Source organism: Orycteropus afer, unplaced genomic scaffold (genome assembly GCF_000298275.1).
Source record: "Orycteropus afer afer isolate SDZICR_OR568_19922 unplaced genomic scaffold, OryAfe1.0 scaffold00164, whole genome shotgun sequence".
NCBI lineage: Eukaryota > Metazoa > Chordata > Mammalia > Tubulidentata > Orycteropodidae > Orycteropus > Orycteropus afer.
The window spans coordinates 4558159-4576244 of NW_006921751.1; the positions used below are offsets into that span (position 1 = coordinate 4558159).

Consider the following 18086-nt stretch of genomic DNA (forward strand, 5'->3'; position numbering starts at 1 on the left):
CTTGCAAGCGGACATCTATATGTAACAATGGGTCTCTCCTCACCCAGAGCAAAGAAGAATGAAGAAAACCAAAGATTCATGGAAACAATTAGTCCTAGTGACTGGTATACCATGTGATCCTCAGCGTATACGACTATGAGATCAGAAGAACTAGATGGTGCCCGGCTACCACTGTCAACTACTCGGAGGGGGATATATGTAGGAAATCCTGGATGGAGTGGGAGAACAATGTGGAACAAAACTCAAAATCAATAAAAAAAATAAAGGGGACCAGGTTTGCTGGTCTGATAGAGCCTGATGGAACCACTGAGACCATGGCCCCTAGCAGCCCTTCAGGTCTGGAATTAAACCCACACCTGTGGCTTCCAGCCAAACAAAAAGACAGGCATATCAGCTGAACATTCACATTAGGTAGATACACTCCTTGGAGAGAACAATCATGGGAGAATAGGGCTGTATATGCACAGGAAGACAGCTCAGGAGGAAGGAGTACGTGGAGGGAAGGTCACAGGGAAGAGGTAACTATGGGGAGGAAGTGGGAGGGGAGCTGTTGCATTGTGGTAAATTGTAGTCAATGTCATGAGACAAAGGGTATGTGAGCTGCTGTATGGAAAGTGAATTTGCTCTGTAAACTTTCACCCACATCACAATTTAAAAAAAAAAAAAATTAATCTCCCTCTTAGAAAACAGGGAGCTCTGGTAGCATAGTGGCTAAGGCACTTGACTGCTAACCAGAAGGCTGGCAGTTCAAATCCACTAGCCACTCCTCAGAAGGAAGATGGGGCAATCTACTTCCGTAGTGATACTGCCTCAGAAACCCAAGGAGGGGTTCGCTATGAGTCGGGTCCGACTCAACAACACATAACAACAACAAACAATAACTTAGAAAATAAGGACACTGTGCATGTTGCATAGAGACTAAATCTCTTGATCAGCAGAGACAGAAACAACAGTACCCAGCTCAAAGATGGCAGAGACTGTACTGCTTTGAATATGTGTTGCTGTCCACAGTCCTGGCAATAATCCAGTTTACAGGGTCAGGCCTCTGAAATGGGTCACTATGTCTCTTTCAAATCTCACATTCCAGGGATTTGACCTGTAATTTTTCCCAATCTGGTTACTTTTCTAGTTCAAATTTTACAAAATTCAGGTCTGTTCTGATTTCATTGCTTGGGCCATGACTGAAGCAGTTTGAACCGGTTTGAAGCCCTGCTTTCTAGATAGCAAATGCACATTATTTTTGGTGATGGAAAAGACAATACCAAACATGGGTGGTCTGCACACCTTGAACAAGGTAAATGAAGACACTAAGCAGGACACAAGAAAAAGAGACAATTTTGGTAAGTGCTGTATCATATACAATCTGCAACAACAGTAACAACAACCAAAAAATATGTGTGCAGTTAATAGGCAGATATGTAAGCATATATGTGTATAGGAATATATGTGAGTAAATGCACATACATGTATAGACGTACCCGCAGACACGGGTATATACACGTTTCTGTGTGCTGTATATATATATAATAAAGCACATAGTTGACACAGTGACAGAGAGTTCCCAGATAACTCACAAGATTGGTTTACTGGGTTAAAAGGCTTAGGACCTATCTTAGGCTGGATTCTCTATAGAAGCAAAACCAGTGAAGTTTAGAGAAAAAAATTTATCTCAAAGAAATAGTTTTTATGATTTTGAGTTTTGTTCCACATTCTTCTCCCACTCTATACAAGATTTCCAATTCTGATCCCTTTCTGAATAGTTGCATTGGTAGCTAGGCACAAGCTAGTTCTTCTGGTGTCTGATCATATAGGTTGAGGTTCTCACGGTCCTTTAGCCCTTTGGACTATTTCCATGAATCTGATTTTCTTTACTCTTCTTTGCTCCAGATGAGGAGAGACCAATAGTTATCACTTAGATAGCCACTCATAAGCTTTTAAGACCCTAGTTGCTACTCACTGAAGTAAGATGTAGAACAATATTTTTGTATACCATGTTGTGCTGGCTGAGCTTGATGTCCCCTGCAAGCATGGTCCCCAGCCTACAGGCCCAGCAACTTACCTATTCTCTCAAGGTACTTATTTGTAGCTAGGAAGTTATCCTAACTTTGCCTCCTGTTATGTCTAAAGGAGCTCTGGTGGCATAGTGACTAAGGCATTTGGCTGCTAACCAGAAGGCTGAAGGTTCAGACTCATCAGCCACTCCTCGGAAGGAAGATGGGGCAATCTACTTTTGTAGAGATACTGTCTCAGAAACCCAAGGAGGGTTCACTATGAGTTGGGACCAACTTGACGGCAGTGAGTTTGGCTTTTTTTTTTTTTTTTTGTAATGTCTAAACTGCATATGGACATTTTCATAGCACATACAAATGTACGAATATCATCTGCCAAAACCTACGTATGGTCATGGGTATATTCCCATTTGCCTATCCATACATGCCAACCTATGTATCCACCTGTAGATTAGTGTTTGCTGTTACTGATAATACAGTATTGTGTCTGCTATCGTCTTTGCCTTTATTGTCTCTATCTCTTGTGTCCCTTTCCCTATCTTCTTTTTCCTCAGTGATATTGTGCTGTTGTTGTTGTTGTTAGGTGCCGTCAAGTTTTCTCCAACTCATATTGACTCTATGCACAGCAGAACGAAACACTGCCTGTTCCCACACCACCTCGATGATCCCTGCCACACTTGAGTCCATCAGCACAGCCACTGTGTCAATCCATCTCGTTGAGGGACTTGCCCTCTTTTGTCAACCCTCCATCTCAGCAAGCATGACATCCCTCTCCAGGGAATGGTCCCTTCTGACAACATGACCAAAGTAAGTGAGACGAAGTCTGGCCATTCTCGCTTCCAAGGAGCACTCTGGCTGCACTTCCCAGGACAGATGTTAGTTCTTTTAGCAGTCCATGGCACTTTCAGGAGCTTTGGTAGTGTAGTGCCTAAGCCACTTAACTGCTAATCAGAAGGCTGGCAGTTCAAACCCACCAGCCACTCCTCAGAAGGAAGATTGGGCAATCTACTTCCATAGTGATACTGCCTCAGAAACCCAAGGAGGGGTTGCTATGAGTTGGGTCCAACTTGACGGCAAACAACAAAAACAACAGCATAGCACTTTCAGCTTCTCTGACAGCACCACAACTCAAAAGTATCAATTCTTCTTTGGTCTTCCTTATTCATTGTCCAGCTGTCACATGCATATGAGGCAATTGAAAATATCACGGCTGTGTCAGGCACACCTTAGTCCTCAAGGAGACATCTTTGCTCCTCAGTACTTAAAAGATGTCCTTTGCAGCCGACTTACCCAGTGCTATACATCGTCTGATATCCTGACTGCTGCTTTCATTGCCCTCGATTGTAGAACCAAGCAATGTAAAGTCTTTGACAACTTCAATCTTTTCTCCATTTATTGTGATGCTGCTTATAGGTCCAGTTGTGAGGATTTTTGTTTCCTTTATATTGAGATGTAATCCATACTGCAGACTGTATTCTTCAAACTTCATCAGTAAATGCTTTATGTCATCCTCACTTTCAGCAAGCAAAGCTGTGTCACTGGCATATCGCAGGTTGTTTATGATTCTTCCTCCAATCTTGATGCCACAGTCCTTTTTATATAGTCCAGCTTCTCGGATTATTTGCTCAGCATATAGATTGAGTAAGTGTGGTCAAAGGATATAACACTGACACACTCCCTTCTTGATTTAAACCATGCAGTGTCCCCTTGTTCTGTTCGAATGACAGCCTATGTACAAGTTTCCCATGAGTACAATTAAGTGTTCTGGAATTCCCATTTTTCTCAATGTTATCCACAATTTGTTACAGTCCACACAATCAAATGCTTTTGCACAATCAATAAAACATAAGTCAACATATTTCTGGTATTCCTTGCTTTCAGCCAAGATCCATCTGACATCAGCAATGATATCCCTTGTTCCACATCCTCTTCTGAATCCAGCTTGCACCTCTGAAAGTTCTCTGTCAATATACTGCTGCAATTGTATCTTCAGTAAGATTTTACTTGCCTGTGGTATTAATGATAATGTTTGATAATTTCCACATTCTGTGGGATCACCTTTGGAATGGGTACAAATATGGATCTCTTCCAGTCAGTTGGCCAGGTAGCTGTCTTCCAAATCTCTTGGCATAACCAAGTGAGTACCTCCAGTGGGGCACCCATTTGTTGAAACATCTCAGTGGGTATTCCATCAATTCCTGGAGCCTTGTTCTTCACCAATTCCTTCAGTGCAGCTTCCACTTCTTCCTTCAATACCATTGGTTCTTGATCATATGCCACCTCCTGAAATGGAAAAGATCGATCAGCTCTTTTTGGTACAGTGACTCTGCATATTTCTTCCATCTTCTTTTGATGCTTCCCACATCATCCGATATTTTGCCAACAGAATCTTTCAATATTGCAACTCGAGGCTTAAATATTTTCTTACTTCTTTCAGCTTGAGAAATGCTGAGTGTGTTCTTCCCTTTTGGTTTTCTAACTCCAGGTCTTTGCACATTACATTATAGTAATTGGCTTTGTCTGCTCGAGCTGCTCTTTGAAATCTACTGTTCACTTCTTTTATCTTGTCACTTCTTCCACTTGCTTTAGCTATTCTCCATTCAAAGGCAAGTTTCAGACTCTCTTCTGACATACATTTTGGTATTTTCTTTTCTTGTCTTTTTAATTACCTCTTGCTTTCCTCATGGATGATGTTCTTGATGTTCTGCTTTTCACTGGTGTTCAATGCATCAAATCTATTCTTTAGATGGTCTTTAAATTCAGGAGGGATATATTCAAGGTCTGGTAGCGTAGTGCCTAAGGCACTTGACTGTTAACCAGAAAGCTGATGGTTCAAACCCACCAGCCACTCCTCGGAAGGAAGATGGGGCAATCTACTTCCATAGTGATACTGCCTCAGAAACCCAAGGGGGGTCGCTATGAGTTGGGTCTGACTCGACGGCACATAACAACAACAACAACATATTCAAGGTCATTTTGGCTCTTGTGGCCTTCTTTTAATTGTCTTCAACTTCGACTTGAATTTGCATATGAGCAGCTGATGGTCTGTTGCACAATAAGCTCCTGGCCTTGTTTTGGCTGGAGATATTGAGCTTTTCCATCACCTCTTGCCACAGAAGTAATCAATCTGATTCCTGTGTATTCCATCTGGTGAAGTCCACATGTATAGCTGCCGTTTGTGTTGTTGAAAACAGGTATTTGCAATAAATTAAGTCATTTGTCTTGCAGAATTCTATCATGCATTCTCCAGCGTTATTTCTGTCACCAAGGCCAAATTTTCCAGCTACCATTGATTGGGCTCGTCACACACTTTTGTTACACTGCTTTTCCCTTCACTCATATCAAAGCTGTCTCTTAATTATCTATCTATTTTCCCTCCTTTTCACTCCCTTCCATCCCTGGTAACCAACAAAGCAAATTCCCTTCCCTGTGTAAATCTTTCCTTGACTTTTTACAATAATGGACTTATATAATATTTGTCCTGTGATTGATTTATTTCATTCAGCATAACGTCCTCCGAGTTTATCCACATTGATAAGGCAATTTGCTGATTCTTCATTATTTTTTAATGTTGCAAAAGACTGTAAATCTTTACAGAAGCAGAATGCCTCATCTTTCTCCCATGGAGCAGTTGGTGGATTTGAACCACTGACCTTTTGGTTAGCAACCCAATGCCTTAACCACAGCATTACCACGGCTCCTTAAAACCAGACAAAGACATTACAAAAAAGAAAACTATAGGCTAATACTCATTGACTAACCCTCACTGACAGATATAAAAATCCTCAACAAAATATTTACAAAGAATCCAGTAATACATGAAAAGAATACTATGTATGGTCCAGTGAGGTTTACAAGAGGAATGCAAATCTGGTTCAACATTCAAAAATATGTTTTACCATAACATGAAAGAAGGTAAGCCATAATATTGCAATACATGCAGAAAAAGCATTTGAAAACACTCAACATCCAACTCTCAGCAAATCAGAAATAGAAGGGAAATTCCTCAGCCTGACAAAGGGCATATATAAAAACCTACTGCTAAAAAAATCAAAAAGTATAAGTAACCTTATACTTAATGGTGAATGGTTAAATGATTTTCTCCTTAAGATCAGGATCAAGGCAATAATGTCCTCTCATCAACATCATACTGAAAGTACTAGCCAGTGCAAAAAGACAAGGAAAATCAAAATACAATTGGAAAGGAAGAAATAAAACTGTCTCTATTGGCAGATGACATGATTGTCAATTATACTTCAGTAAAGCTTTTTTAAAAATATATTTTAGCTCTACTCATAAATCCAAAAGAATTGCTCATGTGCTAGTATGCCAGAATGATTTCCTTTCACTTGCCATTAGCATTTGATCTCTGTAAGTATGATCTAACTTAAAAAAATTAAAACTATTCTGATTCTACTTTTCTTCCAATTTCATTTAAATTCTTCCAAGACTATTCTAAATAATCAGAATATTCAAATACTTTCTCAGATTTTTTTCCCTTTACAAACTATAAGTATCATTCTCTTCAGCACATCTCTTCGGTAATGCCTCTATTACAGTCATTATCAAATTTTTATTTCTTTCCATTTCTACATTCTTCCTTCTCGAGCCACCACCTCCAGTATTGACAGCAAACAAATGAGATTTAGGGGAAAAAAAAACAGTTCCTTGAATGTAAAGCTAAAGACCTGATCATGAAATTAAGTCCCCAAAAAATAATTATTATTTCTAGAAATAGTACTATTATTAAGAACATCTTGCTTTTCATTACATTATATAAATTAGAATGACCTCATTATCAAAAAGAAAATATTCCTCTTAGGCCAAACTTAAATGTTAGTGTTCAATGGATGAAAAAAAATGCAAAACAATAAATAAATAAATAAATAATACCTCCACTAAAGAAAATAATGTATTAACACAGCCCTAGTCACAGCTAAGTGATCCTGAGTTCTTAAATTATCAGTTCCACTGTATCTGAGGAGCCCAGGTAGTGAATGGTTAAGCAACTGGCTGCCAACCAAAAGACTGGCAGTTCAAATGCACCCAACAGCTCTCTGGGAGAAAGACCTGGCAATCTGCTCTCATAAAGATTACAGCCTAAAAAACTCTATGGGACTGTTCTGTCACATGGGGTCACTAGGAGTTAAAAACTGACTTGACGGCACCTAAGAGGAACATCATTAGTATCAATTTAAATACAATATAAGTCAATTAACTAAGATCTAAGCTCTGTTAATATGCCATGTACTTTTTCTTTTTATAGAAGAGATCCATTAAAGTTTAAAGCCCTCATCTCATGAAAAAATAATCTTTTTCCATGACAAAAAATAAAGCAACCAATTTTCCAAAGAAAGATGTTTATCATAGTTATCTAACCAATGAAACACTTGGAAGTCTCTAATATTACTTCTACCTAGCACTTTTCATTTTGCTACTTATTTTTCTCCAGAAGAAAGAATACTACATCCTGTATCATTGCCTAGAACACTGGAGATACAGCATCTATCTTTTAAAGTTATATAGTCCATTTCCTTATCTCTAGACAGAATGAAAACTAGACAGGTATCTTATTTATGCAACTATTAATGGGCTAGGCACTGAGAATACAAAGACAGGAATAAGACACCGTTCCTTGTGCTCAGATTTCACAATCCTCCCTAACCTGATACCATTGTTTAATGTTCTTTTAAGTTTTCCCTCCTTATCTAACATTCTCTGGAGCAGGAGAATAGTTAGTCACAAGTCTCCTCCTCCAATAACTTTATTTCCTTTACTCAACATAAAATTATTGCAAAAATTAAGTTGATCTATTCCCCAAACACAGTACTTATCACATCTTTTTGAGAAGATTAGGAGAAGCTCTCTTCCCTGGTACGTTCTAAACTCTAAATGATTAAGGACTATGTCTTCATCTTGTTCACCACTTTATATCTTTTTTTTTTTTTTTAATTGTTATTTGGGTGAAACTTTACAGAGCAAATTCATTTTCAATACAGCAGTTCATACACATTTTGTTTCATGACATTGACTGCAATCTCCCCAATGGAACACTTCCTTCCCACTTCCCTGCTGTAGTTATCTCTTCCATGTGTACTTGTTTCATATGCATTCCTGTGCTCTGAGCTGTCTCCCTGTGCAACTACTACTCTTCTGGTCTCCCATGACTGATTGTTCCAAGGATTGTATCTATCTGCTGTAAACATTCACTCTATGTACCTGTCTATTGTTTGGCTGGAAGCCATGAGATTTTCAATTCCAGGCCTGAAGGGTAAGTAGGGCCCACAGTCTTGGGGATTTTACCAGGCTCTATCATACCAGCAAACCTGCTCTTTTTTATGATTTTTACTTTTGTTCCACATTTTTCTCCCACTCTATCCAGGATCCTCTGCACTGATACTTTTCCAAGTGGCTGATAGTGGTAACCAGGTACCATCTAGTTCTTCTGGTCTCAGGGTCATACAGGCTGAGGTTCATGGGGTCCACATTAGTCCCTTGGATTAATTGTTTCCGTTCATTTTTAGTCCTCTTCATTCTTCTTTGCTCAGGATGAGGAGAGACCAATTGTTGCACTCAGATGGCCACTTGTAAGCTTTTAAGCCCCCAGTCATTATTCACCAAAGTACAATGTGGAAAAATGGTTTTGTGTAGAATGTTATGCAAATTAAGTTTTACATCTCCCACAACCATGGTCCCAAGCCCACAGGTCCAACAACTCGCTCCATCAGGGTGTTCAGCTATGGCTAAGAAATTATCCAAGGAGCATTCCAGCTGCACTTCCTCCAGGACAGATCTGTTCGTTCTTTGGGCAGTCCATGGCACTTTCAGTATTCTTCTATTTTATAGTATTCTTCACTACACCACAACACAAAGGCATCAACTCTTCTCCGGTCTTCCTTGTTCATTGTTCAGCTCTCACATGCTATGAGGTGATTGAAAATACCACGGCTTCAGTTAGGCACACCTTAGTCATCAAGGAGACACCTTTGTTTTTCAGCACTTGAAAGTGCTCTTTTGCAGCAGATTTGCCCAGTGCAATAAACTGTCTGATGTCTTGACTGCTGACTTCCATTGGTGTTGATTGTGGAACAAAGTAATATGAAACCTCTGACAACTTCAATCTTTTCTCCATTTACTGTGATGCTGTTTATCGGTCCAGTTGCGAGGATTTTTGTTTTATTTATGTTGAGATGTAATCCATATTGCAGACTGAAGTCTTTAATCTTCATCAGTAAGTGCTTCAAGTCATCATCACTTTCAGCAAGCAAAGTTGTGTCATCTGCATATTACAGGTTGTTAATGAGTTTTCCTCCAATCCTGATGCCATGCTCTCCTTCATACAATCCAGCTTCTCGGATTATGTGCTTAGCATATAGACTGAATAAGTATGGTGAAAGGATACAACCCTGATGCACTCCCTTCCTGATCTTAAACCATGCAGTAGCCCCTTGTTCTATTCGAACAATGGCTTCCTGGTCTATATACACAGGTTCCCGATGAGCACAATCAGATGTTCTGGAATTCCCATTCTTTTCAATGTCATCCATAATTTGTTACGAGCTACACAATTGAATGCTTTTGCATAGCAATGAAACACAAGTAAACATCTTTCTGGTATTCTTTGCTTTCAGCCAAGATCCATCTGACATCAGCAATGATATCCCTCATTCCACATCCTTTTTGAATCCAGCTTGCATTTCTCGAAACTCCTGGTTAATAAACTGCTGCCACTGTTTTTGAATTATTTTCACCAAGATTTTACTTGTGTGTGATATTAATGATATTGTTTGATAATTTCCACATTCTATGGGATCACCTTTCTTTGGAATGGGTACAAATATGGATCTTTTCCAACCAGTTGGGCAGACAGCTGTCTTCAAGTTTCCTGGCATAGACAAGTGAGTGCCTCTAGTGCAAGATCCATTTGTTGAAACACCTCAGTGGGTATTCAGTCAATTCCTGGGCCCTTGTTTTTCACCAATTCCTTCAGTGCAGCTTCAACTTCTTCCTTCAATACCACTTGATAATTTGCCACCTCTTGAAATACATGGCATTGATCGATTCTTTTTGATACAGTGACTCTGTGTATTCCTTCCATCTTCTTTTGATGTTTCCTGCACCATTCAATATTTTTCCCATCAAAAAACAAACTCAAACCTACTGCCATCAAGTCGATTCTGACTCACAGGGACACCCTTTAGGTTTCCAAGGTGGTAAATCTTTACAGAAGTAGATTGCCCAGCCTTCCTTCCACAGAGTGGCTGGTGGGTTTGCACTTCCAACCTTCTGGTTAGCAGTCAAATGCCACCACTATGCCTCCAGAGCTCTATAGAATCTTTCAATATTGTAACTCAAGGCTTGAATTTTTTCTTCAGTTCTTTCAGCTTGAGAAATGTCGAGCCCATTCTTCCCTTCTGGTTTTCTAACTCCAAATATTTGCACATTTCATTGTAATAATTGACTTTGTCTTCTCCAGCTGCTCTTTGAAATCTTCTGTTCAGCTCTTCTATCTTGTCATTTTCTTCCATTTCCTTTAGCTACTCTCCATTCAAGGGCAAGTTTCAGAGTCTGTTCTGACATCCATTTTGGTTATTTTCTTCTTTTCCTGTCTTTTTAATGACCTTTTGCTTTCTTCATGAATGATGCTCTTGATGTCATCCCACAATTCCTCTGGTTTTCGGTAAATGGTGTTCAATGCATCAAATCTATTCTTTAGATGGTCTCTAAATTCAGGAGGGATATAATCAAGGTCATATTTTGGCTCTTGTGGATTTATTTTGTCTTCAGCTTCAATTTGAACATGCATATGAGCAGTTGGTGGTCTGTTCCAAAATCAGCTCCTGGCCTTGTTTTGGCTGAAGATACTGAGCTTCTCCATCACCTTTTTCCACAGATGTAGTCGATCTGATTCCTGTGTACTCCATCCAGCAAAGTCCGTGTGTATAGCCATCGTTTGTGTTGCTGAAAAAAGGTATTTGCAATGAATAATAGGTCTTCCAAAATTCTATCATGTGATCTGCAGCGTCATTTCTATCTCCGACTCCAACTACTAGTGAGTCTTCTTTGTTTCCAACCTTTGCATTCCAATCACCAGTGATAATCAACACATCTTGATTGCATGTTTTGTCGATTTCAGACTGCAGAAGTTGGTAAAAATCTTCAATATCCTCATCTTTGGCTCTGGTGGTTAGTGTGTAAACTTGAATAATAGTAGCATTAACTGGTCTTCCTTGTAGGCATATGGATATCATCCTATCACTGACAGCAGTGTACTTCAGGATAGATCTTGAAACATTCTTTGTGACGATGAATCCCATACCACCCCTCTTCAATTTGTCATTCCTGGCATAGTAGAGTATATGGTTGTCTGATTCAAAATAGCCAATGCCAGTCCATTTCAACTCACTAATGTCTAGGATATCGATCTTTATGTGTCCCATTTCATTTTTGACAACTTCCAATTTTCCTACATTCATACTTCATACATTTCATGTTCCAATTATTAATAGATGTTTGCAGCTGTTTCTTCCCATTTTGAGTAGCCACATCAGCAAATGGAGATCCCAAAAGCTTTACTCCATCCACATCATTAACGTCGGCTCTACTCTGAGGAGGCAGCTCTTCCCCGGTCATATTTTTAGTGCCTTCCAACCTGAAGGGCTCATCTTCTGGTACTATATATGGGACAATGTTTCAGGGCTACTCAGAAAGTTTTCCAGTAATACATCAGACAGTGTTTTATTGCTATTCATAAGGTTTTCACTGGCCAACTCTTTGAGAAGCGGATGGTCCCTTCTTTCTTCTGAGTCTGTCTTCGTCTGGGAGCTCCACCAAAACCTGTTCACCAGGGCTAACCCTGCTGGTATTTGAAATACCGGTGGCATAATCTCCAGCCTCATAGCAACACACAAGCCATCACAGTATAACAAACTTACAGACGAGTGGTGGGACTTGAAGAATATCAACCTTACTTACTATAGCACTGTTTGTAACAGCAAAAGGTAAGAAAAAAAAAAATGCATATATTAAGAAGAGTATGCAGCTGTTAAAAAAATTACATATGCTAATATAGAAAGATTTCAAAGACACATCTTAAATGAAAAACGAAAGACCAGAAGGTAGTATGCTATCTTCTGTAAGAAAGGGAAGATAATAAGAATATATAACTGTATTTGCTGATATTTGAATTAAGAAATCTTGGAGATATTTAAGCAATCCAAATGATCAGTGATAAAGAGAAGAAGGAGACTGGAATAGAGCAAAACATCTTCACATTTGCGTGTATGTGTGTGTATGTGCACGCACAGGTACACATGTGCTTTTAATTTTTAAAACATCTAAATGCATTAGCTATTTAAAACACAAGCTTTAAATAATAATAATATTTTAGGATCTTTGTAAGGATTAAATTAGTTGGTAAATGTTACCTGCTGTAAAGTGTTAACACAGTTCCTTACAGATAGTTACTGTTGTTATAAGATGTCATCAAATTGGTTCCGACGTCTACCACCATTGTACACCACCACCAAACACTGCCTGGTCCTGCACCATTCTCACAACTGTTGCTATATTTGAGCCCACTGTTACAGCCACTGTGTCAATCTATCTTGCTGAGCGTCTTCCTCTTTTTTGCTCACCCTCTGCTTTATCAAACATGATGTCCTTCTCCAGGACCTAGCTTCTTCTGATAACATGCCCAAATTATGTAAGATGCAGTCTTGCCATTCTCCCTTCTATAAAGCATTCTGGATGTACTTGTTTCAAGAGAGATTTATTCATTCTTCTGGCAGTCCACGGTATATTTAATATGCTTTGCCAACACTATAATTCAAATGCATCAATTCTCCTTCAGTCTTCCTTAGTCATCGTGCAGCTTTTGCAAGCATATTAAGCAAATGAAACTACCATGACTTGGGTCAAGTGCATCTCAGTCTTCAAAGTGTCATCTTTGCTTTTTAATGCTTTAAAGATGTCTTTTGCAGCAGATCTTCCCAATCCAAATCATATGATTTCTTGACTGTTACTTCCATAGGGGGCTGACTGTGGATCCACGTGACATGATATCCTTGACAATTCCAATCTTTTCTCCATTTATCATGATGTTGCTTATTGGTCCAATTGTGAGGATTTCTGCTTCCATTATATCCAGGTGTAATCCATACTGAAGACTGTAGCCTTTGATCTTTATCAGTAAGTGCTTCAAGTCTTCTTCACTAGTAAGGGTGTATTATCTACATATTGCAGTTGTTATGAGTCTTCCTCCAATCCTGATGCCATGTTCTTCTTCATATAATCCACCTTTTTGGATTATTTGCTCAGCATACAGATTGAATAAGTATGAAGAAAGGATACAACCCTAACACATACCTTTCCTGATTTTAAACCATACAATATCCCCTTGTTCCATCCAAACAACTGCCTCTCAGTCTATGTACAGTTTTTACATGAGCACAATTAAGTGTTCTCGGTTTCCCATTCTTCCCAACATTATCCACAATTTGTTATGGCCCACACTGTCAGATGTCTTTACATAGTCAATAAAACACAGGTAAACATCTGTTTTGTATTCTCTGCTTTCAGCCAAAACCCATCTGACATCAACAACAATACCTCTCATTCCACGCCCTCTTCTGAATCAGCTTGAAATTCTGCCAGTTCTTTGTCAATGTACTTCTTAAAATGTTTTTCCATCATCTTCAGCAATATTTCACTTGCATGTGATATTAACGGCATTATTCAATAATTTCTGCATTCTATCGGATCAGCTTTCTTTGGAATGGGCACAAATATAGTCTCTTCCAGGCAACTGGTCAGGTAGCTGTCTTCAAATTTCTTTGCATAGACAAGTGAGCACTTCCAGCACTCCATTGGTTTGTTGATACATTTCAATTGGTATTCCATCAGTTCCTAGAGCCTTGTTTTTCGCCAATACCTTCACAACACCTTGGACTTCTTTCTTCACTATCATTGGTTCTTAATCATATGCTATCTCTTGAAATAACTGAACACTGACCAATTCTTTTTATTACAGTGAGTCTATGTATTACTGATAGTAGATGCTGCTATATATCCTGTTGCTAGTCTTTTACAAGGAGCTCTGGTAGCATAGTGCCTAAGGCACTTCACTGCTAACCAGAAGGCTGGCGGTTCAAACCCACCAGCCACTCCTTGGAAGGAAGGTTGGGCAATCCTACTTCCGTAGTGATACTGCCTCGGAAACCCAAGGAGGGGTCGCTATGAGTCAGGGCCGACTCGACAGCATATAACAACAACAACAACAACAACAGTCTTTTACAGTATCATCCAAATAGTTTAACTAACTGATAGATAGACAGATAGGCAGACAGGCAGACAGAATAAAAATAAATAAATTCCCATACCCTTTGACTCAGTATTTTCATCTCTAGGAATCTACCCTAATAAAAATCTCAAAATGGGAACAAGATTTACAACAGTTCAAACTGAACTGTTAAAACAACACAAAAACACATTAGAGGAATATTCAATAAACTACGGTATACCTATATTTATAAAACATTTTTAATGGCATAGAAAAATGCTCAAAATATACAACTTTACAATTTCAAATGTGGGCAGATAGTAGGGGTAGGAGGCAAGGGGCAGAGAGATATATGCAGAAATAAAAGCTCTAAAGAAAGTACAGCTGGTCCTCCATAGCCACACCCACAGATTCAGCCAACTACAGGCAGAAAACATGGGGGGGAGCAATTAGTGATTAAAGCAATCCCTCAAAGGCTAAGAGGGAGCTTAAAGTACTATTTACATATCATTTATATTAAAGGAGCACTACTTTTTTTTTTAGTGGCACAGTAGTTAAGCACTCAGCTGCTAATTGAAAGGTTGGCAGCTCAAATCCATCAGCCATTCTGTGGAAGAAAGATTGGTAGTCTGCTTCTAGAAAGAATTTACAGCCTCAGAAACTCAATGGATCAGTTCTACGCTGTCCTACAGGGTCGCCATGAATTGGAATTAACCACCCTTCAGTGGGTGGGTTACACTGTTATAAAGCATAGTAAGTAATCAAAACCAAGCCACACTCACTACTGTGGAGTTGGATCCAACTCAGAGTGACCCCTCCTTGGGCTTCCGAGGGGGTATCACTATGGAAGTAGATTGCCCAACCTTCCTTCTGAGGAGTGGCTAGTGGGTTTGAACCGCCAGCCTCCTGGTTAGCAGCCAAATGCCTCAGGCACTACACCACCAGATGATTTAAAGTATATTAGAGGATGTGCATAGGTTATATGCAAATACTACCCCATTTTATATAAGGGACTTGAGCATCTGTGGATTTTGTTATCTGCAAGGATCCTAGAACCAGCCTCTCACAGATACCTAGGTATGACTGCACAACAAGTAAGTTTTATAGAGGGGTTATAGGTGATTTTTATTTTCAACTCTTTTCTATATATTTCAAATTTTCCTCAAAAAGCATGTAATCCTGAAAAAGAAAAGGAAAGAAAAAAAAAGGACCAGAGTTCAAATCCTATACTTCTTGTTGTTAGGTGCCATCCAGTCATCTACAACTCACAGCGACCCTACGCGCCGGAGAACAAAACACTGTCCAGTCCTGTGCCAGCCTCATAATCCTTGCTATAGCTGAGCCCATTGTTGCAGCCACTGTGTCAATCTATCTCTTTGAGGGCCTTCCCCTTTTTTGTCAACCCTCCACTCTTGCAAGCATGATATCCTTCTCCAGTGAATGGTTCTTTCTGACATGACCAAAGTAGGTGAAACAAAGTCTGGCCTTACTCGCTTCCAAGGAGCATTCTGGCTGCTCTTCTTCCAGGACAGATTTGTTAGTCCTTTTACCAGCCCATGGTACTCCTAGCATTCTTCACCAGCACCACAACTCAAAAGCATCAACTCTTCTTCAGTCTTCCTTATTCATTGTCCAGTTCTCCCATGCATAAGAGGCAATTGAAAACACCATGGCTTAGGTTAGTCATACCTTAGTCTTCAAGGAGACATCTTTGCTCTTCAGCACTTGGAAGAGGTCTTTTGCAGCAGATTTGCCCAATGCAATACATCATCTGATGCCTTGACTGCTGCTTTCGTTGGTGTTGATAGTAGAACTAAGTAATATGAAATCCTTGACAACTTCAATCTTCTCTCCATCCATTGTGAAGCTGTTTATTGGACGAGTTGTGAGAATTTTGTTTTCTTTATATTGAGGTATAACCCGTACTGCAGACTATACTTGTTGTTGTTGTTGTTATGTGCCATCGAGTCGGCCCCGACTCATAGCGACCCCTCCTTGGGTTTCCGAGGCAGTATCACTACGAAAGTAGGATTGCCCAACCTTCCTTCCGAGCAGACTATACTAGCTATGGGAATTTAGACAAGTTACTTAAGATCTTGAATCCTCCTGACATATAAAAAGGAAATGCTACCTAAATTCCAGGATTGAGGTATATGCTTAAATACAGATATAGATATAAATACATGTACATGTATATATGTACATATATACGTGCATATATGTGTGTGTACATATGTACATATATACATACATGTACATATGTGTGTGTGTGTGTATATATATACGTATAACGGAGCTCTGGTGGTATAGTGCCTAAGGCATTTGACTGCTAACCAGAGGCTGGAGGTTCAAACCCACCAGCTACTCCTTGGAAGAAAGAATGGGCAATCTACTTCCGTAGAGATACTGCCTCGGAAACCCAAGGAGGGGTCGCTGTGAGTTGAATCAACTCAATGGTAGTGAGTATATACATACATATAAAAAACAATGAAAACAAACTCACTGCCATTGAGTCATTTTTGACTCATAGCGATCCCCATTGGGTTTCCAAGGCTGTAAATCTTTATGAAGTAGACTGCTCTGTCTTCCTTCTGCAGAGTGGCTGGTGGGTTTAAACTGCCAACCTTCTGATCAGCACTCAAGTGCCTTATCCACTATGCTACCAGAGGTCCTTATACATACATACATCTATGGACGTATATATTCATGTGTGTGTATACACACACACACACACATTTCATAGCACTCCACAGAAAGTAATTACTATTATTCTAGCACACCTTGTCTATGCAACATACTTTCCCAGATATTGAAAACTATACCGTATTTCATCAATCCAAGATAATAGTAACTTTGACATGCAAGCAGGTGTCAAAAACCCAACCCACTGCCATTGAATCAAAATACTGAAACATGGAAAATGTTCAGCTGGGACTTAATGAAATTTAGGTATGTTTAGTGAACTAAATGCTACTTTCTACAAGTTATCTTTGAATTTACTACAATAGAGATGAAATTGTATTACAAGCAAATATTAAAAATGATTACCATAGTGAAAAAAGTTCTACTGGAATAATACAATTCACTAAAAAGAATTGTAATAGACTCCAAATTTGCTTAAGATAGAAAGATTCTTTTAAAAAAAGTAATGCAATTCTCCTTTAAGTTATGAATATGATCATTTAGAAAATGAAATAAAAATCAAGTAAGTTTGTAACAACTTTAACAAACATTCTGACTAAACTACATAAAAACTCCAATTCAGATTTAAATACTGTAAACAAAATATGCTCTGTAGCATTTATACTTGAGCAATAAACTTATTCAACTCCATATTTGTCTCATTTTTTACCTGGGAGAGAGAATAGTACCAAGACAGAGGAAGATCAAACACTCTTAGTGCTACTGTCTTCAAGGAAAATTGTGATTCGCTGACTGTTTCTTCTGACATGACTCCTCTTCCTATCTTCATTACATAGAAGAAGAAAAAAACATATCAGCCACAAAGATTTCTAGCTAGTTTACAATATTCAAGATACAAATTGAAACTTTAATTCCATCTTCTTTTATTTTTTTTTTTCAGTTAATTATTCATGATATTATACTTACCTGAAGAAAAATGACATTTACATGAGCATGAAATTTATTAATCACTAAAACAGCAAAAAAGAAAATGAGGTAAGATTAAACTTTGAATCCAGGTAGTAAATTTTCCTAAAAAAAATTGCAAATTCTAGATTTTCTTCTAAATAATACTATAAAATCTCCTTTCCTTCATAAACAGTGAGGGGAGGGAA

At 38.8% G+C, this 18086-nt stretch overlaps 1 protein-coding gene across 1 annotated transcript in view; it reads right to left on the reverse strand.

Moving 5' to 3' along the window:
- MIGA1 (mitoguardin 1) overlaps positions 1-17743 on the reverse strand; it is a 180413-nt gene extending 162670 nt beyond the window's left edge. The window contains exon 1 of the mRNA XM_007946491.2: positions 17642-17743. Within this exon, the coding sequence (XP_007944682.1) occupies positions 17642-17740 (99 nt within the window). The 5' untranslated portion in view covers positions 17741-17743. The remainder of the gene's footprint in view (positions 1-17641) is intronic.
- Positions 17744-18086: the final 343 nt, after the last annotated feature.